The sequence below is a fragment of the Condylura cristata genome, unplaced genomic scaffold, assembly GCF_000260355.1.
Source record: "Condylura cristata isolate star-nosed mole 26May11 unplaced genomic scaffold, ConCri1.0 scaffold00040, whole genome shotgun sequence".
In the NCBI taxonomy this organism is placed as follows: domain Eukaryota; kingdom Metazoa; phylum Chordata; class Mammalia; order Eulipotyphla; family Talpidae; genus Condylura; species Condylura cristata.
This window is the reverse complement of record NW_004567141.1, coordinates 5,607,769-5,631,044: the sequence shown is the minus strand read 5'-3', so window position 1 is coordinate 5,631,044 and position 23,276 is coordinate 5,607,769. Positions and strand designations below refer to the sequence as shown.

Here is a 23,276-nt window from a genome sequence, read left to right as displayed (position 1 = left end):
GAATGGCCCAGTCAGCCATGTGGTTGATTGTGCCCGCCGATGTGAGGGCCTTTCACTCCCCCCCCACACACACACCTTTCAGCACCTGGCCAGGTATGGTTTTTATTTGATATTCTACTTTCTTTCCTAAGTAGAAGGAAGCTCATGTTGGTGGGCTCGGATGAGTATGGCTAGCAGAGCCCAGCTCTCTTTCGCCAGGAAGAAGCATAGAGAACCAAGAGGTATCTAATACACCTGGCACGTGGCCACTCGGTGCGACAGCCCCTCGGACACCTCCTGGCTCTCGAACTCGAGCTTTCCCTCCTAGACAAAGGCCGTCGTAAAGCCGCAAATCCCGGACGTTTCGGGGCCATCCCCGACTGTAAGCCCGTCGAGGTCCAGGGCGGTCCTGAGCGCGGTGCCCACCTCTCACCCCGGTGCCCAGAACGCCGACCTGCGCCTCCCGCGCTGAGCGCGCGCCGGCAGATTGGGATGGAGCAGGGGGCAGGGGGACACGGCGCGTAGACGGGCCACAGGACCGCGCTAAGGTGGCGGTGGTCAGCGCCCCGCGGGGCCGGGGGAGGGGCGCCAGGCCGCTCCGTCCAGACGGGCGCCAGCTCCCCCCGGGCGGGCGGGTGGGCACCCACCGACAGCGGGCACACAAAGCCTGCTCGGCGTGCTCGGCGATCGGCTCCTTACGCCTGTATCGCCGCTTGCCGCCAGGCGGCTCCAGGTTGGGCGTCGGGCAGTGGCAGGCACGGGGCGTCCAGAAGCTGCACGCATCAAACTGCCGCGGGAGGGAGCGCGGAGGGGGAGGAGGAGAGTGGGAAAGGGAGGAGGGAGTCGGGAGGAGGAGTGGGGACCGGGCGGGGGGTGGAGGAAGAGGCCTCGCGCAGAGGAGGGAGCAATTGAATTTCAAACACAAACAACTGCACGAGCGCGCACCCACCGCGCCGGAGCTCTGCCCCGATTCACGCCCGCCCCGTCCGTGCGGCGCGCGGGCGGAGACGCCGTGGCCGCGCGGGAGCTCGGGCCGGGGGCCACCATCGAGGCGGGGGCCGCGCGAGGGCCGGAGCGGAGCGGCGCCGCCACCGCCGCACGCGCAAACTTGGGCTCGCGCTTCCCGGCCCGGCGCGGAGCCCGGGGCGCCCGGAGTCCCGCCATGTCGCGATCCAACCGGCAGAAGGAGTACAAATGCGGGGACCTGGTGTTCGCCAAGATGAAGGGCTACCCACACTGGCCGGCCCGGGTGAGCTGCGGGGCCCGCCGCCCTCTACCCCCCTTCGGGCTTGGGTTGCATAACACCCGCAGGGCACTAGCGCCTCGCGCCGGAGGGGGTGGCGGGGCGGGGGGCGTCCGAGTCTCCGACTCTTCCCGAGCGCCTGAGCCCACCCGCCGGTTATATAATGGTGGGGGCGGGGGAACACCTGGCGAGTTCGGCGTCCGCGCGTAGAGGCGTGTGCGCGGCGTGGGGACCCGGGGCGCGGGGCACTTCCCGGCCCCCGGCTCCGCGTGCTCAGTTCCGCCCCCAGCCCCCATCGTCCCAGCGGTTTCGGGTGCGCTGGTTGCATTTGGGCCCCTCGTGTAACTCCTCCCATCCACCTCCGGGCGCCACCGCTGCCCTCCCCCTCTGGAGCCCCGTTGGAGACCCCCGGGCTCTTCCTTGACGGTTGCCCCAGGATCAAAACTCCCCTTCCTGGGTTAAATGGCTAAGGAGGATACCATCCCAGAGAAGGATAGATGGAGGCGGAGTTCGCGGTAGAAAACTTTTGGTTTGAGGCGTCTCAGAGGTTGAAGTTGGGAGGGTCGAGGAATGGTTGGTGGTGGTGTAAGAGGGGATCTACCTGCCTGCGAAAGAAATGGACCACTGGGACCTTTCACTCCTCAGTGTCACAAAAATATTCCTCCATATGCTGCACGTGCAAATTTGGGGTGGAGGGTAGCAAGGGCCCCTGCGGGCTTGGAAAGTGCAGTCCAGACTGCCCCTCAGTGGAGGTAGGTGGGGGGAGCCCGAGTTGCTTCCCCCTCCCTATAAGCTTCTCCCGCCAGAATGGCCCAGTCAGCCATGTGGTTGATTGTGCCCGCCGATGTGAGGGCCTTTCACTCCCCCCCACACACACACCTTTCAGCACCTGGCCAGGTGGGAGGGTGGAGCCCAAACGCCAGCCTGGTGTTCATCATGTTTCCCCTAAGGACTGAGGGGAAGTAAGGCGAAAAGGAGGTTGGGAATGTCACCCCCGCCAGTGCAAAGTTGGAGAGAGGCCTCAGGTGCTTAGGTCGTGGGCATGACTTAGTCCCTAGTGCCGACTCCTGTAGAATGAGATCGTGGGCAGAGACTGGTGCAGGGAACACTCTTCTGGACTAGGGGCTAAGTGCAGAACTACCGTCTGGCTTTGGGTGGTTGTTGTGACCACAGCCTGTGTCTCTTCATCTGGTCCAGAACCTGCTCTGAGTTTAGAAATTTGTCCCAGGTTCCCTGGGGTCCAGGTCAGGGTGTCAGGCTAACTTTGGGGCTGCTCTGAGAAAACTGGGGAGACCTTTCCTCACTGTGTTCCCGCTCTTGAAATGTGTGCCTAATCTCGTAAACCTTGAGTTCCCTGTTCCCTGAAACTTCTAGAAACCTGAAACTCTGGGATGGGAATGAGGTACAAAAAGAAGTGAGACTCTTCACTGTCTTAGGGAAGGGGGGGATGTGCATTGTGAGGAGGCAACCACAGGACATCTTGTGTGTGTGTGTGTGTTGTGTGAACACTTATGTACTTTACCCTGCACATTTGATCCAGCTGACTTCTTCGCTCAAATGCCAAGGCCCTGGTGGTCAGGGCAAGAACTGTACCCAGGTCTCTACTGTTCCCACCTCCTGGGGGCAGGACAAAGTACTAAGCCCTGGGGAGGGGGCACAACAGGAATGTGGCTGTGCTAAGCCCTGGGGAGGGGGCACAACAGGAATGTGGTCTACAGGGAGCCCCATTTGGATTAGGGAAGAGATAAAAGGGCATATACACAGGTGGGCCCACGTTGACCCTTGTGAGAAAGACCTTCAGGTTTGTGGTGGCATTTGTAGTGAGGGCACTGTCTGGGACTGGGTGCCATCCATTTTTTTTCATCTTGGGGTTCCAGGACAGAAGGATGGCATAGGTATAATCTTCCCCTGTTGAGGCCTGTGCCTTTGAGATAAAGTTAGGGTCCGGGGAGGAACATCAGACTGGATCCCTAAAAGATAGGGCTCCACCCTCTGCTTGTGTCCTGGTTCTTGATTAAGACAATGGGGAGGAGGGATACACCCAAGGCTCTTGTCTCCCACATACTTCCACCCCTTGAATGCCAGAGGTACTGATAAATCTATCTCTTCACCATGCCTGGATGCTGTCTCAGGCCTCAATGACAGCATCTAAAGAGACCTGGCCCTTCCTGAGATGGAATTGTTGGGACACCTCACTGACTGCCTACTCTAGGAGGCAGCCAGAATCCTCATTTTGCAAGGTCCCGGTGTGGTTCAGGGTGCCCCTACTTCTGGGGTGGATGGATGATTTTGGGTAAGATTAGAGATCCAGCCTCAGGGGCCATGCCCCCTTGTAGAATGGAGTGACTCCCATCTTTAACCTCCTGTTCCTTTTCCTCCAGCCTGACTTCCTGGGGGAATGAATCTCTAAGTACTTAACAATTAACCTCCAGGACTTAGGGATTTTTTCCCCCAAGGTTCCTTCCTCCTTTCTCTACTTCCTGTTTCACAATCCCAGAAAACCTGAGCAGCAAGAAGGCCTCACCCATCTTTCTTCCCTCTGGCCCTCCCCTTCTCTTTTTTGCCTCTTGGGCTTGCCACACTTTCCCTGAGCCCCAACTGTCTCCTGTCCCAGATTTTCCGGTTCCTGGGTCAGGTCAGGCCTGGGCCCTGGGTGTGGTAATCAGAAAAACCCTGACTGGCACTCAGAATGGACTCAGCCATGAACTGGGCAGGAGACCCAGGCCTAGATTTGGGTGGGGGAGAGGTGTTCTGCCTGGAAGTTTCTAATTCCTTAAAGGGTGACCTCAGAGGATTTGTGGGTTGGGGGAGGGGGAAGGATGGGTTTTCATGTGCTCAGGCAAATTCAGAAGAACAGGGATGGGGTCAGCTGGACCCCAGGCTAGAAGTAACATGCCAGGATTCCTAGAATGACTGAGAAGTAAACAGTGTCCCCTCCCTGTTGGCCAGTGGAGGGGGTGTAATGGGGTCCCCAACATTCATCTGGCCCCACCCTGACCCATTTAGCTGTGGCTCACTTGTTCTGAGTCACAGCTTGGATATAAAGGCACCGCCTGAGAGACACATGTCTATTGAGGGGACAGGCCTCCCCTGAGACTGCATATCCCTCCATGGAGGAAGAGCCACCCTCCCCTTCCAAATGCAAGAAAAGACAATTCTTTGTGTCCTGGAATGGAGGGTCCACTACAGCAGAGCTTTTTCCTGTTTTTTTTTGGGCTGGAGGCTGGAAATTGCACTAAGAAGTGACGAGAGCACACCTCCTGGCCCTTCACCCACTTGTGCCTACACTCAAGGTGTGAGGTGGCGGTGGAGCAACCCATTCGGGGTAGGTTCCCATCTGCTCAGGCCCCTGCCCCCCTCCTTCCTCTGGACCCACCCGTCATTTGGCTTGAAGTCAGCAGGGCAGGCATATCTGGTGTGTCTTGTTCTGTCTATTTTTAATTCCCATCCATCTTTTGTTTCTCCACCACCCGGGAGTCTGGTCGACTGGTGGTCTCCTGGGTCCTCTGTCACATCGTTCTGCCACCTCTGAGGTGCTTTCCACGGGAAAGAGGGCGGCTGCTTTGCTTAAGAGAACTTCCTGGCTCCTCATTTCTGACTCTTCTCACATCCCCCCCTCCTTCCTGAGCCTCAGTTTCTTCCTCACACACTTCCTACCGGGCTGTTAAAGCCCTGGTTCAGGTGTGGGTACTGAGAATGCAGCGTTTAGAGTCCCTCATGCACAGCTGGAGACCCTTAGATCCCCACCCACTCCTGGTTCTCAGAGATCCTCTGAGAAGAGGCCTAGGGAAGAGTTTTGCTATTATTGTACTAGGCCTGCCTCCTGGGATCTCTAAGCCCTGGAGGCTCTTATTTTGTTTTTTGCTTCCCCTCTGAGAGGAGGGTGGGGACCTAGCTGGTAACAGGACCCAGGTGTCCAGACTGAGCAGTGGCTCCTCCCCTCCCCGCATCTAGCTTCCAGAGAAGGGGCTGGGGCCCTCTAGTCCTAGCTAGGTTTCAGGCACAGCCAGGGACCCAGGTGCCAGACTCCAGGCTTGGGGGTGGGGTGTGTGTTAGTGTCCCCTCCTCCTCAATCCGGAGAGAGGGCCTGGGGGGAGGGGTGGTCACATTCCTGGTTGCTGAATGGCCTGGGGGGCGGGGCCCGGTTGTCATGGCGATGGGGAACGTGTTTGTGGGGGGGACCACGTGCCTTTCCACCCCCTGCTCTCACACCCCAATGTCTCCTGGTAGTGGGGAGGGCCCAGTTTGTGCTGGGGGGAGGGGTCGGACCTCTGTCCCCAGAGGCCATAGGGCCAGGGGGGAGGGGCCCGGGACCCTGAAGAATCCATGCCTGGAGCAAGATGCCCCTCAGATTTCTTGCCCCGGAACTCACCCCCTTTCCTCTGTGTGTCTCAGCTCATTTTCATCCACCCAGCTTCTCTGGCTCCCCAGACCATCCCCCCACCTCTTCCAGTCAGGCATTCTGTCCTAGTCCCCGTGTGTTAATCACTGCCTTGGCTTGTCTGTCTCTTCCCTATCTGCGTCTGGGGCCCCAGTCAACATGGCCACCTGGCCTCTGTCCGGCGGGAAGCCGGCCGCTGGGGCTGCTGCAAGTGTTGCTGGGAGTTGTAGTTGTCGGCCCCCGCCTTCCCCCTCCCCCAGCTCAGCTTGGCCTGGGCTCCCAGGGCCTGATCTGGAAGAGTCTGGCTGGGTCACTGCCTCTCAGTTCCCTGACCTCACACTTCTGGACCTTCACCACAGCACTCAGTGTGCCCCCAGGAGTGTGGAGCAGGGGTCCAGTCTTGAGATCTGGCTCCAGAGACCTGCCCCCAGCCTAACTTGCCATGTCATTTTAGACAAATTTTCTGGGCCTCAGTTTTCTCGTGTGTAAAGTGAGAGTTTGACTGCTTCAGGTGACTTTCAAGTGTTGCCCAGAAGCCTTTGGAGGCTGCTACTGGGAGGGAGGGTGTTGATAGCATGCTCTTGTCCTCATCCATCCACTTCACCCAGAGCAGGCTGATTTTGTGCACTTAGTGCTAGGCTCTGTGCTGTAAATGAAAACAGACTCTGATCTCAGGGTAGGTATGGTCCAGACAGACCACTAGACATTAGTCCACTGATAATATGAGTGACTGTAAAAGTGCAACTGTGTGAAAATCTGGGAAGCTGACCTGGTGGGGAGAGATGACAGAACTTGCTAGAAGCGATGAAGCTGAGGCTGGAAGACAGCTGACCAGAAGTTACCGAGTAAGGTAGATCATGGCAGATAGCTGTGGCCAGAGCAGGGAACAGAAGGACAGCGTAGTGGGGGAGGGTGAGAGCAGGCATGGATAGGAGAGGCACTACTGCCAGGTGATGGTTATTTGATCCTCCCAAACCTGTGACTTCAATAAGGTACTTTGACTATACCCATTTTACAGATGAGGAAATCAAGGCAGAGAGAGGTTTGGTAAGTTGCCCAAGGTAATGCAAATATTGGTGGCAGCATTACGATTCAGACCTTGACATTATGGAGAAGAGGTGAGTGGGTAGGCTTCAGAGCTTTGAAAAGCCTTACGGGAGGGAGTGAAAGGCTCAGATCACCACTTGGAGGGAGCCATCCTTGGCTGCGTCTGGAAGTGGGGCAAAATGGAGATGGAGAAGAGCTAGAGGCTGCCACTTAGTCCAGGCAGGAGTGACCAAGAGGCTTCAGTGGTTAGGTCAGTGTGATTGCAAAGAATGGACCTCCGTGAGAGCATCTGAATGTGTGGGAGGGCAGAATGGGTGTATTTGTTTTGTGATGAAGAGGACAACGCCAGGGTTTCCTCAGTCTTTCATCTCTGACTTGAACAGTTTCACTGCTAAACATAAATGGTTTCCGAACTACGTCGGTGATCTCCTGGGTCCCTCTCAGTCAGTGTATACGCATGTACCCCAGACATTGGTCCTTGCCCCAATTGAGGATTTCAAGACTACAGCTTATGCTCACTTTTGTCATCTTCTCAGATTGACGAGATGCCAGAGGCTGCAGTGAAATCAACAGCCAATAAATACCAAGTCTTTTTCTTTGGGACACATGAGACGTGAGTGAGGGGCCAGCTGGTGGGCACAGGAAGGGCGGGCCATGGGAGGACCACTTTGGGAAAGAGAGGTGGTAATGGTACCCCCCCACCCCCACCCCGCAGTTGGGCTGTGCAGCTCAGAGGCAGCCAGGGGCTCGAGAGCACAGTCTCCCATCTCTCACCAGGGCATTCCTGGGCCCCAAAGACCTCTTCCCTTATGAGGAGTCCAAGGAGAAATTTGGCAAGCCCAACAAGAGGAAAGGGTTCAGCGAGGGGCTGTGGGAAATCGAGAACAACCCTACTGTCAAGGCTTCTGGCTACCAGGTGAGTGGCCTTCTGCTCCCAAAGACCCTTGGAAAGCAGGTGTGGCTATGGGCTCCGGGAGCCTGGGTCCACACACAATGCCAAAGCTTTCAGAGTAGAAGCTCAGGGACTGGGGGGGTGAGCGGGTGTGGGGGGGTGGTGGTGAGGAAGGCTTCCTGCAAGGATGGTTTTTTGATGGGTGTAGTCATGGTTAAGGGCAACTATGTAGCCTGGGGGGCCAAAACAGGATGGAGGCGGTAAGTGGGGCAGGCCTTCTTAGCTTGGGCATAGTGTGAGGATCAGCCATGGCCTTAACTTTTTCCACAAAGGCTTCCAGGAGGAGAGGTGCTGTGAGCCGGGCAGGATGAGGCGGGAGGGTGGGGGGCGGGGGTTGGCGGGGAAAGGGTCCCAAGCTCCCTTTGGGGAGAAGTTGACCCGAGGTTTTGCCTCCTGCTCCAGCCCTCCCCCCTCCTGCACAGAGCCCTGCCTGCCCGGCCAGTGGGTTTACCCTGGGGCTAATCCGACAGAGGTGGGTCTCAAATCACTTGTGAGACTGGGCACCTGGGTGGGGGGTGGGGGCGAGGTGGGAAAAGGAAGGAGTGAGTGGCTGAGGGAGGGCATGGGAGGGGCCTAGCCCAGAGGCTCTGGTGCCACTCAACCCCTGCCTTCTCTGCTACAGTCCTCTCAGAAAAAGAGCCTTGTGGAAGAGCCAGAGCCTGAGCCTGAAGCCACAGAGGGAGATGGGGATAAGAAGGGGAATGCCGAGGGGAGCAGTGACGAGGAAGGAAAGCTGGTCATTGATGAGCCGACCAAGGAGAAGAATGAGAAGGGGGCATTGAAGAGGAGAGCGGGGGACCTGCTGGAGGTAACTGTCTTACCTGGGGTGCAGGAGCTGGGGAGTCCCCTGCTAAGAAGTTGCATTGCAGAGGACATTTCAACTAGCAGAAGGCCAGGAATGATGAGGGTACACCCAAGAAGGAGAACTGAGGGGGTACAGATGGGTAGCTGGGGTCCTCTTTCCAGACTCAGCCCACCTCATGTCTGCCAATGCCTAGGACTCTCCCAAACGTCCCAAGGAGGCAGAAGACCCTGAAGTAGAGGAGAAGGAGGTGGCCACCTTAGAGAGTGAGAGGCCCCTCCCTGTGGAGGTGGAGAAGAACAGCACCCCTTCTGAGCCCAGCTCTGGCCGGGGCCCCTCTCAGGAGGAAGAAGAGGAGGAAGAAGAAGCTGCCAAGGAAGATGCTGAGGCCCCAGGCATCAGAGATCATGAGGGGTGAGTTATCCCAGTGCTGGGAGGGCTCAGCCACTTGTGGAGAGGAGGACCTACAGGTCAACCTCTTCTGGGGGCAGGGTGGGCTTCCAAGAGACCACACCATTAACCCTTCTCCCCTCCAACCTCCCCTGCAGCCTGTAGCCACCAATGTTTCAAGAGGAGCCCCCATCCCGTTCCTGCTGCTGTCTGGGTGCTACTGGGGAAACTGGCCATGGCCTGCAAACTGGGAACCCCTTCCCTACCCCAGCCCACTTCCCTCTTCCACTCACTCTCCCCCCTCCAAATCCATTCCCTGGAGATTGACCTGGATGGGGCAAGCCACCTGGCCCTCACCTCCATGTCCCCCATGCCCCAGTGATCTGAGTCAGGGCCATGTCTTCTGCTCCATGGGATCAGATGAGACTGTTGTGTCTCTCCTCACTTAGAGCTGTTTCTTAGGGGCCAGCTGTTTGACCCCCTGACACTTCTCTTCCCCTTGCCCAGGTATCCGGAACTCTGGGTGGGTTGGAATCAGGTAGGAGTGGAAGGGGCTGGAGGTTAAAACAGCAGAGTGGACTCATGGAGCTTGGAAGAGGCAGTCCTCAAATTGGGGTTGGAGGATAGTATCTTGAGCTCCTATTCCTTCCTCCCACACCTGTTACCCCAACTGCCTAGATTCAGGGGAAATGGGACAACTTAAGAGGGAGGAGCTCCCTTCCATAAATCTTGGATGATTGACAACACCCATTCTTCCTTTTGATGACTCCAGGAATTCTGGGAGTTGTAGTTTATCATTAAGAGATTTTGGAACTTGCAAGTTGTTTGGGTCAAGAACCTGCTATCTCAAGGGTTGACTTCACCCAGTGCAGCTGGGAGTGTTGAGTAACTGCCCCCCTTTAGATCACTGGCCAGAGAAGAGAAGCCCTGGGGAGATCCATAACAGCCCCTTTCCCCCTCCCCACAGTACTCAAGGCCAGCCTGCAGTCACATGTCACCCAGACGTAAAGGAAAAGACACATTTTTTAGGAAATGTTTTTAATAAAAGAAAATTACAAAAAAAAAATTTTAAAGATCCCTATCCCTTCTTGTGCCCCCACTTTGCTCCTTTCTTCCCCACTGTTGCCCCATTTCTGAGGTGCACTGGGAGGCTCCTCTTCTGTTTGGGGCTTGATGACTTTTCATTTTGTAGCTGGGGCTTTGGTGTTCTTTCCGGTGTCATTTTCCATCCACATACCCTCTTCCTAGCCCCCTCAGTGTTGTCACCAGATTCAATTTGTAACCCACTGAGAGGACAGGAAATAAGTGCCCTCCCCCAACCTGTTTCTGGAGGTCATCATACTTCTCTTCTGTCTGTCTCCTTCACCCTTGCCCCTCTCCCTTGGGCTCTGATGAAAAATTGCTGACTGTAGCTTTGGAAGTTTAGCTCTGAGAACCGTAGACGATTTCAGTTCTAGGAAAATAAAACCCGTTGATTACTACATTGGATTCTGACTGATTTTTGGCTGGAGGGGAGGGGTGTTGGTTAACTGAAAACGAGGGAGTGGGGGAAAGGGGTGCAAATGATTTCCCCATCAACTTAAGATTGAGGTACTACTCTCAGCTGTTAGAAATAGCCAAGTTTCTGTTCCAGCGCAGTCACAGAACAGACTACATCCTTCATTCTTTCTCTCCTGCCCAGATACTATTTAATACAGCCTCTTGCATAAGCATCTGGGAAGGTGTATTTTTAATAAAAAACAGTTTGCATAAGAAGTTGGGTGTGAGAAGGTGTGATACCAGCCACAGCTACCATGGTCTTGGAAATGGGGTCTTTGGGCTGGCTGTAGAAACCACGTTAACACCCCAAAATGACCACCACCCTTAACTGGTGAGAAGGGGGGAGGTAGGTCGACAGGATGCAATCCTCCCAGTACTCCCGACGTGCTGGGCTGGATTCCATCTAGTTCCTTCCAGAGCTGACATTTTGTGTCTAGATCATTGCCACTGTCAGGGCACACGTTTGGTCCTCTCCTTTGGAAGACGCAGCAATTCTTTGATCAGCTTTGGCCCCCTCCAGCCAGGACTGTGGGCGGGGAGGGCAGAGGATTCAGGCTTGAGAAAGGGAAGGTCGGCTTGGGCTGGGAAGCCAATCCTCTAGAAAATGGAGCCATCGTCCCCAGGAACTACAACTCCCGGCAGCCTCCACACGGAGCTGCGCGCTCAGGGCCGGGCGCGGCAGCCTACGCTGCCTCGCCTCCAACTCCCGACCTGCTTCTCGGCGCTCCTGCCTCCCTGTTTCCTGCGCGCCTCAGTTTCCTGTTCCCGGCTTGCCTGGTCGTGGCCCCGCGCCCGCTTCCGCTCGACCTCGGACTACATTCCCCAGAAAGCAGGCGGCGGCGGGCGGGGCTCGGGCCAGCGCGGGGAGCCGGCGGCGGCGCGGGGCGGCGCTGAGAGCCGAGGTGAGGCGGCGCGTCGGACTGTGGGCGGCTCTGGCCCGCTCGGCGCGGGCCGGGCGTCCCGGTCATTCATCTCGGCCGTAGCTCGGTGTCGCTCCGGTTTTCCCTGCTTCGGGCCTTTGGCTCTGTCGTCTGGGGCCGTGGCAGACGCCCCACCTCACGGTCGTGCACGCGGGCCCCAGAGCGCCTCGCGAAAGCCTCCCTGCGCGAGGGGCGCCCGCCTTTCCGGGGTGTCGGGACAGAAGCAAAGGCCTAGGGGACCGGCTCCTGTGATCCCCAGAGCCCAGCCCGCAGTGGCTCGGGTTAGGGGATTCTTGGCGGGCCCGCGCAGGAGTGTTGGGCCTTAAGATTGACTCTGTCGGGTCAGGCTGGGTGAATGCTGAGGCTGGTCAGGCCCTGTGCCCTTGTCTAGAAAAAGATCCTGTCAGCCGCCCTAGGGCCTCGTACCGGAAGGAGTGAAGGTCCCTGGTTTAGGTCTGTCACGTGGTAGCGCTTCCTGAGCGTTTGCTGAACCTGAAGGAGAATTCTCAGGGCCTTTGGTTCAGTGTTCATTGAAAGTGACATCAGGCGTTTTTCATACCGAGAAATAGGAAAGAAAAACCAGCCGATATCTCACTGCTCAGATAACCAGTGGTGTTTTAGGAAATGCGAACGTGGTGCAAAGGAAACTCCTCTTCCTCTCCCCCAAAGCAAGTACTTTAAGATGTTTGCTTCCCTTAAATATTTATGCCTCTATCAGAATACTTTTTAACTTACCGGTAAGATACTTTTCATTCTGTTATCTTGCTTTGTTTACATTTAAAACAATTTGAATGACCCTGGCAACCCTGTAATGTGTTAAGCAATGTGAAATTTTAAGCTCCTAGGGTCACGGAATAAGGTGATGATGGAGCAGGAGCTAGAACCCCCTTCCTCAGACCACAGTCCAGAGCTCCTTATGCAGTAGTAGTGCATTTTATTTGTACTTGTAGGCTAGACTTCACTTTTTTTTTTTTTTTTAAAGATTTATTTATTTATGGCATACAGGCCAGAGGTGTGTGTGTGGTGGGAGGGGGGAGTTTGAGAGAATTCACCAGGGACAGAGTGGGGAGCAGAACAGGCAGACTGACTGAAATACACTGCTGAGGGGAGGAGGGGGAAGACAGAAGAGGTCTGCCTCTCCATGTGGGTCAGCTCCCTTGTGGGGAATCTATCTCCTGCTGCACTGGCTGCAGATCAGATCATAGTGCTGTGCTTTAACCCGCTGCATCACCAGGAGGGCTCCTCATTCTCAGCTATAAAATAAGATTAACAGGGCCCTCCCTACTGGCACTGATTAAAGACTGGTTATGGCCAGCAGCTGTAACTTGACCTCCAACCTGGGCCAGGGAGCTGACCCACATGGCGCAGTAGACTCCTGTCTGGCCCATTGCTCCCCTCAGCAGTGTATCTCACTAGATTAGTCTGTTTCTGCACCCCACTCTGTCTCTCCCCGCCCCACACACACCTCTGGCCTGTACCCCAGTTCTTATGCATAAATAAATCTTTGGGGGAAAAAATTAACTGTTTAAAAAAATTTGAGAGTCTTAGGACACAAAGTTATTTGGCAAATTTAGGGCCCAGAAACGCTGACGTCTGGTTCTAGGTCCTTTTCCTTTAGAAAAGAAGCTGTTCTAGGGCGGAATGATTATTTCCTGAGGAGCCTAGGTGGTTTGGGACATTTTTAACCCAGTTTTTCTCTCTGCTGTTTGTCTTCCCTTTGAAATGCCTGCCTTTGGGCCTTTTGCCTTTCTTTTCTTATATTCTCTGTTTTCTTCTTACCCTTTGCACTTATTTAACTGAGTACCTACTATGTGTCAAGCCCTACTGAATTCAGGGGTGAGCTAGATAGCATAATCCCTGGCCTCCATGAATTTTTTAGACTTTGAAGTCACCTCTAAGTGAATTTGCCGGCTCTCCTACGCAGTAGCCTCTGACCATGGACAAGTAAACTTGTGTTCCTGCCACATCTTAAAGTAAAGGTAATAGTTTATGAGGATTCAGTGAAATAAGGTCCACTGAGCAGTGGAGTAAGTGCTTTAAAAAATGTTCCTCTCTTGCTTCTTTGCCACCAAGCTTCTGGGTCTTTTGCTGTCCAGACGATTTCTCTTTTTTTCTTAATGTTCTTTTAATATCATCATCTGTTGGTCATCCTTGGTAGCATAGGGGTTAAATCTCAGTGCTATCACTGCTGCAGCCCAAGTTCGATGCCAGCCTCGGGAGCTGACCCACATGATGATGCACACCTCTCCTGTCTCGCTACAGTTCCCCTTAGCAGTGTATTATAGTAAATCCACATATTCTGCTCCCCACTTTGTCTTTGGTGAATCCTCTCACCCCCCCCCACACACCTCTGGCTACACCCCAGTACTATACAAAAAAAAATGTTATTTATTGAATTTGAATCTAGTTTCAACAAGAGACATATTGTTGAAATCATACTACCATTTTTGTCCTTTTTTCTTTTTTAAGATTTATTTTTACTTACACAAGAATGCATAAAAGAACTTGGGTGCAGACCAGAGGTTCGGGGGTAAGAGGATTCACCAGAGACAGTGGGAACAGAACAGGCAGATTGACTAAAATACATTGCTGAGAAGAGCAGCAGGTGATAGGAGAGGTTTGTTGTGCCATGCGGATCAGCTCCCTGGCCAGGGATCAAGCTGGTGCTGCTGTGGTTGCTGACAGTGCTGATACTTAAGCCCTTGCATTACCAGGGAGTCCCCCACTTCTTTGTTATTAAAGGGAAACTTTGTCCCTCTTTTATACCCTGCTCTGCTCTCAGTTCTTCTGACCACCAAATATAAGTACTTTTCCCCCCAATACCAAGCAATTTTGTGACTCCTGGCAAATGTCTATTTCAGTTCAGTTCTGGACACTACCTGCACAGTGTCACACTCCATAGGCTCAGTCCCACAAGACTACCCCACCTCAGATACCAAAAACCCAGGTGGTTATCTGGATTCAAAAGGGGGGGATATCAAAAAGTAAGATGTGCAAAAGGGGCTTGCCTCCACAGCTCAGAGCATTCAGCTCAAGGTGAAAAGTAGGTTAAGCTGTATCAGTAGTTTCAGCCATTTCCTGCCACCTTAACCAGTTGACAACTGTAAATTGGAGATTTCTATGACATTCTCAGGTTTGACAGTTTGCTAGTGTGACTCACACAGAAGTCAGGACAGTATACTGGGCCTCTCTAGTGACACAGGGGTTAAAGTCAGAACTATGAAGCTATCATCAGCCTCTTCAGCATGTCTTCAATCCCCATCCAGGGAGCTGCCCCACATGGCGCAGCAGACTGCTCCTGTCTGTCCCACTGCTCCCTTTAACAACTTACTTCAGTCAATCTGCCTGTTCTACTCCCACTCTGTCTAGTGAATCCTCTAACCCCATGTACCTATGGCCTATACCCCAGTTCTTGTATGCATAAATAAATTATTTTTTTTTTATTTAAAGAGGACAGTTTACTTACTTAGTTTTTGGTTTATATAAAAGGATATAACTCAGATTTGCGTAGAGCAAAGTAGGCAAGAAGGGCACAGAGCTTCCAAACCCTCCCCGAAAATGCCACCCTCCTAGCACCTCCATGTGTTCATCAACCCAGAAGCTCTTTGAACTCTGTACTTCAAGGATTTTTATGGGGCTTCTTTATGTAGGCACAATTGATCAAATCATTGATCATTGTGGACTAATTCATTTTTACCAGGGGATTTCTCAGCCTCCAGCCATGCGACTCTCTACCTTAATGGCCTTGGCATCCAAGGTCACTCTGCCCCCCAACTACCGCTATGGGATGAACCGCCCAGGATCCTTGGCAGACAAGAAGAGGAATCCTCCAGGGATCAGGCGGCGCCGGGTGGCTGTGGAACCCATCTCTGATGAAGACTGGCACCTGTTCTGTGGGGACAGGGTGAGAACCTAAGACAGAGGAGAGTGGAGGGGGCTTCTGTTCAAGGGTTGTCCATTATGACGCTCGTGTCTTCCACAGGTAGAGATCCTAGAAGGCAAGGATGCCGGGAAGCAGGGCAAAGTGGTTCAAGTTATCCGGCAGCGAAACTGGGTGGTCCTTGAGGGACTGAATACAGTAAGTGAAGCGTGAAGGCCGGGGGTGCCTATTTCACTTTTCAGTTCCATTCAGAGTACCTCAAGTGGCATTAAACAACTGAGGATACCAGTACAGCTGAACTTTGACTTTTTTAGTTTCAACTGAATGCTCTGAGCAGTGGGAGGCAAGCCCTGTGCACATATCTTACTTTCTGATCCCCCCTCTCTTTTGGGCAGCATTACCGTTACATTGGCAAAACTAAGGATACACGGGGAACCATGGTCCCGAGTGAAGCACCCTTGCTTCACCACCAGGTCAAACTCGTGGATCCCATGGACAGGCAAGCATATGGGGCTCTCTTCCCACCCTGAGTCCATGCAAGTGTGGACGGTTGTCAGTGGAATGGTTGGCTAGGTGCCCTGGAAAATGAGAGGGGGATCTCATGGACATGACTTTGTAGTGGTCTCAAACAAGATGGTGACCTTAGTGTTTTCAGCAATTGACTTTTAGGTTGGAGGGTAGCAGGAAGATAGTGGTTTCCCGGCCAGACTCACCTCTTCTGTCTTCTAGGAAACCCACGGAGGTAGAGTGGAGATTCACTGAGGCAGGAGAGCGGGTACGTGTCTCCACAAGATCAGGAAGAATTATCCCCAAACCTGACTTTCCTAGAGCTGATGGTATCATCCCTGAAACATGGATTGGTGAGCTTGGGCAAGGGGCGTGGGGCGCAAAGTTGGGATGAGGGTGGTTGGAATGGGAATAAGGGATGTTAAGCTCTCTCATGCATCTTCTCCTCTATCTCAATAGATGGCCCCAAAGATACATCAGTGGAAGATGCTCTAGAAAGAACCTATGTGCCCTCTCTAAAAACACTGGAGGAGGAGGTAATGGAGGCAATGGGGATCAAGGAGACTCGGAGACACAAGAAAGTCTATTGGTATTGATGAGTCTGGAGACAGCAGCTTCTCCGCTTGTCTTGCCTTGGCTGGGCCTCTGCTTCTTCAGACATCAATAAAGCCTTGCATTGTTCTCTATTGTTCTCTGTGTACAGCTGCTGTCTTCTAGTGGACTGACACCCCTAATTAGGATGTACTGATTTTAGGGACTCAAGGGAGGGAGCATCTGTCCTGATACCATGACAACCTGGGTGAAGTTAGCGAGCCTCAAGTCAGCCCTCGTAGAGGACAGGGCTTGCAGACTGTGGGCTGGAAGCCAGAGGGAAAGAAAGGGTCCCTCCATGTGTGTGAGACGATGCCGCCTATTATGGAGGACAGTGGAGGTTTGTGTGTGAGACCCATTTGTAGTGCCTTTGCAAGACCTGGGAGAGGGTACACATCTGGTTTTTCTGTATGTACTAGAGACAGGAAGGAAATGAAGGTTACAGTTTTTTAATAAGTTAAAAACTAGTTTTACACATGACATAACACAGGAAGGGAGGAAAAAGGTATGAAGGTGAAGGTTAATGGGGAACCATACTTCCAGGCAGGATGCAGGACGCTGGATCTCTGGGTGGGAGGTACAGACCACCACCCACTATGGCGTTGGGGTGGCTGCAGACAGAGTCGAGATACACTTTCCTCAGGCTTGGTCAGCTGTCTTCAGTCTCCAGCACAGAGAAGGCCTGGCCCAGAGGCCTCTTGGTGGCCACTAGAACCAGGTTTCTGGGTGAAAGGTCAGGGCTGAAGATGGGCAGGAGCTCAGCATGGAAGCCTGGGACAAATGTAGGGCTACTCAGGATGATGGAAATAAGGTCAACTTTTAGACCTGCCTTCTGCTTGGGCTACAGGCAGAGTCCTTTTTCCCTGTAGAGAGTAACAACCCCGTTCTCTTAGGTTTTGGGCACTGCAGGGTTCCCATGTAAAGCACGCAGGGATGCTTGCTTAAGTCACCGCCAGAGGCTGACTGAAGAAGTTCCCTTGCCCCAACCGCCCAAGGACTCTGAAGGCAGATCAGGAATCACCCAGAAATGACCCTCACAGGTGTTGGGGCTCAGCCCTGAAGAAGCCCCAGAACTCCAGCCCTGTGTCCCTGCAGTAGGACACCCTCACCCTGTTCCTGAAGGTAGAGCAGTCGGTCCAGTAGAATCAGCGTCTCCACCAGCGGGGCCAGCAGAAGGGCTAGGCTAAAGAAGGCCACCACACGGTTCTCCTGGGCCTGGTGGGCCCGAAGGGCAGCCAGATTCAGTGGCAACTGTGGGTCCAGCCCCACCCGCTGTAGCCCTCGCTGCACATACCTGTGGGGTCAGCCATAGACAACACTCAGCCTGGTTTTGGGAACCTTCCCCTCCCACCCAGGCTGTCCATTCCCTAATTCGATTCCAACTTTGATTTGCTACCCTAAAAAGCATTTTAAGTGTTTCTCTGGCTGACAGCTGTCTGTCCAATAATAAATTGGTCCCCAAATTTATTTTCAGACAGATTTGACTATTTACCACTATCTTATTTTTTAAAATTTGATGATCACCCAATAAGAGTTAACAACTTCATTTTAAAATTTTGAGAACCTGCCCCAGTCAGAGAACTCAGAGTTACCCACCCCCCCGCCCCGGGTACATTTAGATTTTCTTTAGGGTATTTAACAAGTGAGGTTATCAAAGGGGGTCAGACTTTCAGTAGATGCCCCGTCACCTCCCCACCTTCCCCAGCCTCACTCTTCAATCTTGAGCTCATGGACCCTGGGGATCCCTTGCACCCCTGGCCGTCGGAGCTCAGGCCGGGCGTGTCGGATGACTGTCTCCAGAGCTGCCCGGTAGCAGTGGGTTCGGAGGCCAGGGCCTGCCTTCTGCAGCCGCTCAGCATATTCCTCCAGCGCGTGGCAGGCCCCTTCCCGAAGCCTGTAGGGTAGTTCATTGCCTGGTAGCCTTGCCACCCACTGACTTAGTGGGTAGCCTCCAGGGTCACTCAGCTTCATGTAGCAGCAGCCAACTGAGGCCAGGGCCACCACCTCAGGGCAACAGGAGAAATGCCTCAGCAAGGCAACGCTCAGATCCCCACAGGCATGGAGGCCTGTCAGCAACAAGCGTGCCCCACTCGGAGATGGGTTCTCCAGTGGAAGCAGGAGCTCCTCACACAAGGTGGTGGGGTCTACCCAGCTAACCACATGGTGTGGAGAGAGGCGAGGGCCAGTTTGGACCACCTGTGGAGGCAGGGAAGGACAAAGATGGGACAGTTGTTCTCTGTCCCCATGTCACCTCAGGTCACAGAGGAAGGTGGGGGAAGCTAGGGAGTGGCAGACAGTTGAGCCTTAAAACCAAGGGCAATCAGCTTTGGGTCAGTCATGATTTGCTGTAACTTCATCTGAACCCATGTCCTCACTACCCATTTCACAGTGAAGTTAGAAGATACACTGGTGTGGAAATACTGTGTAAACAGAAAGTGCCTCTAAGACTTGAGGAAGCTTTGCAAAAGCGAAATCTTAGGAGTAGCTGAAATCTGGAGCAGACCATGTCAAGCTGAGGAACTCGAAAGTAGAATCTCAGTCTTAGTTGCAGGAAGGGCTGGCCTACCTGTGGGTTCCTCTTCTCTTCTTTCTCCAGAGCCTGCAAGAGTTCCTGGTCCAAACGCTGGGCTCTCTCCACCAGTCTCTGATCCCCTTCGATACTCTTTACCATCAGCCCCAGCCCCAGGGACATGAAGCGGGAGAGATGGCCCTGGAGTCACAAGGTGGGGGTGGAAACAGCCCTGCTCAGCACCTCTCCCCTGGCTGCCGGACCCCCCCCGCGGGCTTAAATTCTCCCTGCCTACTTCCACCACTCCTTGGCATTTGCCTTTCTGAGCAGATAAACCTGCCTTCTACAGTGCTAGTCATTAGAGGACTGGCTCACCTGGCCTGAGCCTACATCCACAATTTGGGTGCAGCCTGTGAGCTCACTCAGTTTCTTCACCAACTGAAAGAGGAGGAAACAAAGTTGTTCAGCCATTGGCCGACTCCAGGGCAAATGTTCAAAACAAGGGTGGAGGAGCTAAAGATGCAGGGAAAGGTGTGCAGAGGGTACCTTAGGAGACACACAGAGACCAAAATGGGGCTGCAGGCCCCAGGCTCAGGCTCAGCTCCATGATGCTCTCAGTGACTCAGTCTCCACACAAGAGGCCCACTGGGAAGTACTAAGCAGACTGGAGGTATGAGACCAGGAGAGAAACTGAGCCACTAACCAACCCGAGAGGAAAAGAAACCTCCCAAAACACAGCACACCTGCTTGCAGGTCTGGAATGAGGTTCACACATTTTTTGTAACCCACAGACTGAAGAGTCCACAGGCTCCCAGATACCACAGTCATCTCCTCACCTCTCCCAGCCTCCGAATTTCATGTTGTTTCTTGGGTCTGACATGTTTCCGAAATGGTGCTGTCAATCGGGAGCTCTGGCTGGGGTTTTCCTGGAACTCTGAGGGGGTCTGAAACCCAGGCGTCCGCGTAAAGGCCAGAGCAGAGGCTGTGGACTTCAGGGCCAGCAGGGTGAGTGGCCACACCGACGTGTACCTGAGATAGCCCAGGCAGTGAACAGTTCCATCTTGTTCAGATGCACCCGTTTATACCCCAGGAAGCCCGTGAGACTGAGCAATGGCTCGCTGTGGAGCTCAGCATTCTGAATCCCCAGCACTAGGCCCCGTTGCCCATACCTGACTACTTCCCCTTCCCCAGGCATTCCCAGCAGCAGTGTGGCCAGCTGTGGTGGCTTCAGTCCATCCAATGCTTCTTGCCATGAGCAAGGAAGTGTGCCCCACAAGTTGTCTGTAAAAAATTCCTGCAGAGGGGAGAAGCAATCAACAGACCACTATGGGCTGCATTCTCCTAATCCCATCCTCAGCACTATGAAGCTATCTGCAACTACCGCAGCACAAGTTGGATCCCTAGCTAAGGGGATGACCCACAACGTGCAGCAGACCTCTCCTGTCTTGCCTGCTGTTCCCTTTAGCAGTGTGTTTCAGTACAGCTGCCTCTTTTGCTCCCCACTCTGTCTCTGGTGAACCCTCTCACCACGACCACCACCCCCTGCACCTTTGGCCTGTCCCCCAGTTCTTGTATGCATAAATCTTAAAAAAAATTCTCATCATGAGGCCTCTCTGGTGGCACAGGGGTTAGTCTCAGTGCTGTCAAATTATTGCCAGCCATTGTGGCATAAGTTTGATCCCCAGCTACGAAGCTAACCCACATGGTGCAGCAGACTTCTGTCTCGCTCATTGCTCCCCTCAGCAGGATATTTCTGCAGACCCACCTGTTCTGCTTCACCCCCCACTGCCTCCCCCCACTTACACCCCAATTCTTGTATGCATAATACAAATAAATCTTCAAAAAAATATTTTCATTGGGGCTGTCCCTGGTGGCGCCACAGGTTACAGCACTGTGAAGCTCTCCAAAGCCACTGCAGCAGGAGTTCAATCCCCGGCCAGGGAGCTGACCCACAAGGTACAGCAGACCTTTCCTGACCTGCCTGCTGCTCGCCTCAGCAGTGTACTTCATGTATCTGCCTGTTCTACTCCCCACTCTGTCTCTGGTGAATCCTCTCACCTCCCATACCTCTGGCCTATATCCCAGTTCTGTCAGCATAAATAAATAAATCTTTAAAAAAAAGTTCTCAGCATGAGAAAAATGTAATTGTGTATGGTGATAGATGTTGGCTAGGGTTACTGTGGTAATCATTTTACAATACATACAAATATTAAATCACATATCATACACCTGAAACAAATGTTATGCATCAATTATATCTCAAAAAAGAGGTGAGGCAAACCTCAATAGAAAACACTTATGAAGTACTTTAATATACTAGGCACTGTTCCCAACGTTTTACATGTATGAAAACATTTACTTCTCAAAGCAATCCTAAGAGGTAAGTACCACTTTTACCCTGCATTTCATAAATAAACTGAACACAGCAATGAAAAAGTCAAAAAGCTAGTAAGTAACAAAGCTGGGACTTGAACCCAATTTGTGTTCCTGCTCTTAACCATTCCACTCTTTCCTTTTGTGGAGGAAAAATTATAAACAAACCAATGGCAAAGGCCTAAGTGCCTATATTTGTGGAAAGAAATCATAAGAACAAGTAGGGGTGTGGTTTAGTTAATGTGGGAGAGAATGAAATGTAATCGTTCAAGAGGCAGCAGGGAGTAGATCATGTAGGACTTTATGGGTAATGATAAGGAGTTTAGATTTTGTGAAAGCCTGAAGGACTTAAGGGAGTGTTGTACTCAGCTTTAGATTTTTAAAAAATATTTATTTATGCATGCAGAACTGGGATATAGGCCAGAGGAGCGCAGGTGTTGAGCTGATTCACCAGAGACAGAGTGGGGAGCAGAACAGACAGATGGATGAAGTATACTGCTGAGGGGAGCAGGGTGCCGATCAGGAGAGGTCTGCTGGGCCATGTGGGTCAGGTCCCTGGCTGGGGATCAACCTTGTGCTGAAGGGGCTGCTGCTCACTTAAAGTGCTGGGCTTTAACCCCTGGCACTCTTGGGCCTCAGCTTTACATTTTAAAGAGATCAATCTATTTTGTGAAGAACAAGAAATAAACACAAAGATCAGTTTTGAAGTAGTGAGTAAGCAGGATGATGGTGGCTTGGCTCTAGCTGGTAGCAAGGAGATGCAGATAAATGTATGAAGTCACTATTTGTTCTGGAGGTAGGGTCAAAAGGATTTGCTGAAGAATCAAGGATGGCTTCTGAGGGCCTTCCCTGGTGTGGCAATGGGTCAAAGCAAAGCACTATGAAGCTATCTGCAGCCACTGCAGCATGAGTTTGATCCCTGGCCAGGGAGGTGACCCACATGGCACAGTAGACTTCTCCTGTCCCGCCCAACTGCTGCTCCCTCAGCAGTGGATCCCCACTGTCTCTGGTGAATACTTTCACACACATACCCCACATCTGGCTTGTACCCCAGTTCTTGTATGCATAAATAATCTTTAAAAAAATAAGATGGCTTCTGGGTTTGGGGCTTAATAATTCAGTGGATGCTGGTGCTGTTTATACACCATCTCATTTATTCTTCATAATGATCCTTCACACATGGCTCTATTTCACAGCTGAGACACCAAGCTAAGAGGGATCTTTTTCTCCCTTCAATGCCCATGGTTATCAGAGTTAAGGGTTTCTAGGATTCTAGTCTGATTCCGAACTTGGAAGTGTCCATTTCACTACATACCAGAAACTTATTCAAAGCTTGGATGAATAAACAGGTGTGTTCTTAGAACATGTCACACGTTCCTATAAGAGTTCAATGTAGCCATGGCTCATATGTTCATGCGTTTTATTACTTCGGATATTAAAAACATTACTATCTATGTTGTATGGAAAAGAGGGGGGCTGCCCCAGTTTAAACCCCTTCTTGTACAAACAGACCAAAACTTATGTGAAAAAAGAGCAGAAATTAACTCGCCAGATTCTCTCCCTGCCATGGGCACCTTGCCAACCACACCACTGGGGCACCCCGCCCACACCCCTGTGGCCTCACGATGATGTAGGCGTCCAGGATGGAACGGTAGAGAGCCAGAACTCGGGTGAGGTTCACAGCCAGCTGCCTCCTCTCCTCGTGAGACAGGCCCCGGGCGGAGATGCCCGGCATCCCGGGCTCCAGTCCGTGGCGCAGGGAAGGAGATCACTGCGAAGAAGGAACCAGGGTCAGCACCACCGAAGCTCCAGTACCCAGGCCGAGCAGGGCAGGCGGGCTGAGAATAAGCAGCTCCGAGGCCGGTCCCCGACGCTCCCCTGGCCGGGCTGGAAGACCAGGGGAGGGCACGCGTGAGGCGCCCTCACGTCATCGGTCGCGACGGCTCTCAGCGCCGAGGAGAACGCGCGGGCGGCCAGTGAGGCGCGGTGCCAGAGCCGTGACGCCACAGAGCGTGCGGGCGCCGCGCTCACGGGGAGGGCCGGGCCCGAAGCTTGGCCCGCCCCCTCCCGGTACAGTCCCTCCTCTCCCGGAAGTGAGGCCGGTGCCCGGCGCGCCGCAGGTCCCGCTGTCGCAGCCGTCCCACACCTTGGAGTTGTACCTCC

The 23,276-nt window shown here is 53.2% G+C and overlaps 3 protein-coding genes across 6 annotated transcripts; 2 read left to right on the top strand and 1 right to left on the bottom strand.

Moving 5' to 3' along the window:
- Positions 1-820: 820 nt before the first annotated feature.
- Positions 821-10,275, top strand: HDGF (hepatoma-derived growth factor). Of its 3 annotated transcripts, XM_012733403.1 has the most exons (7): positions 821-1,228; positions 7,187-7,263; positions 7,428-7,566; positions 8,005-8,074; positions 8,225-8,410; positions 8,601-8,818; positions 8,953-10,275. In XM_012733403.1, exons 2-7 carry the CDS (start codon positions 7,257-7,259, stop codon positions 8,957-8,959), a joined length of 627 nt encoding a protein of 208 aa, XP_012588857.1. In that variant the 5' UTR covers positions 821-1,228; positions 7,187-7,256; the 3' UTR covers positions 8,960-10,275. The 3 variants fall into 3 exon arrangements, with proteins under 3 accessions (XP_012588857.1, XP_004693913.1, XP_012588858.1); XM_004693856.2 differs by lacking the exon at positions 8,005-8,074; XM_012733404.1 differs by lacking the exons at positions 821-1,228; positions 8,005-8,074 and adding an exon at positions 4,459-4,547.
- Positions 10,276-11,369: 1,094 nt separating this feature from the next.
- On the top strand, positions 11,370-16,309 carry MRPL24 (mitochondrial ribosomal protein L24). 2 transcript variants are annotated; one of them, XM_012733231.1, is made up of 7 exons: positions 11,370-11,990; positions 13,133-13,232; positions 14,954-15,157; positions 15,236-15,331; positions 15,529-15,632; positions 15,863-15,993; positions 16,100-16,309. In XM_012733231.1, exons 3-7 carry the CDS (start codon positions 14,975-14,977, stop codon positions 16,234-16,236), a joined length of 651 nt encoding a protein of 216 aa, XP_012588685.1. In that variant the 5' UTR covers positions 11,370-11,990; positions 13,133-13,232; positions 14,954-14,974; the 3' UTR covers positions 16,237-16,309. The 2 variants fall into 2 exon arrangements, with proteins under 2 accessions (XP_012588685.1, XP_004693912.1); XM_004693855.2 differs by lacking the exon at positions 11,370-11,990 and having other exon boundaries at positions 12,993-13,232.
- Positions 16,310-16,674: 365 nt separating this feature from the next.
- Positions 16,675-23,139, bottom strand: RRNAD1 (ribosomal RNA adenine dimethylase domain containing 1). The gene is made up of 8 exons (XM_004693854.2): positions 22,738-23,139; positions 19,910-20,034; positions 19,577-19,769; positions 19,116-19,178; positions 18,798-18,941; positions 17,943-18,427; positions 17,341-17,525; positions 16,675-17,002 (listed from the first exon to the last, which is right to left on the bottom strand). Exons 1-8 carry the CDS (start codon positions 22,846-22,848, stop codon positions 16,881-16,883), a joined length of 1,428 nt encoding a protein of 475 aa, XP_004693911.1. The 5' UTR covers positions 22,849-23,139; the 3' UTR covers positions 16,675-16,880.
- Positions 23,140-23,276: the final 137 nt, after the last annotated feature.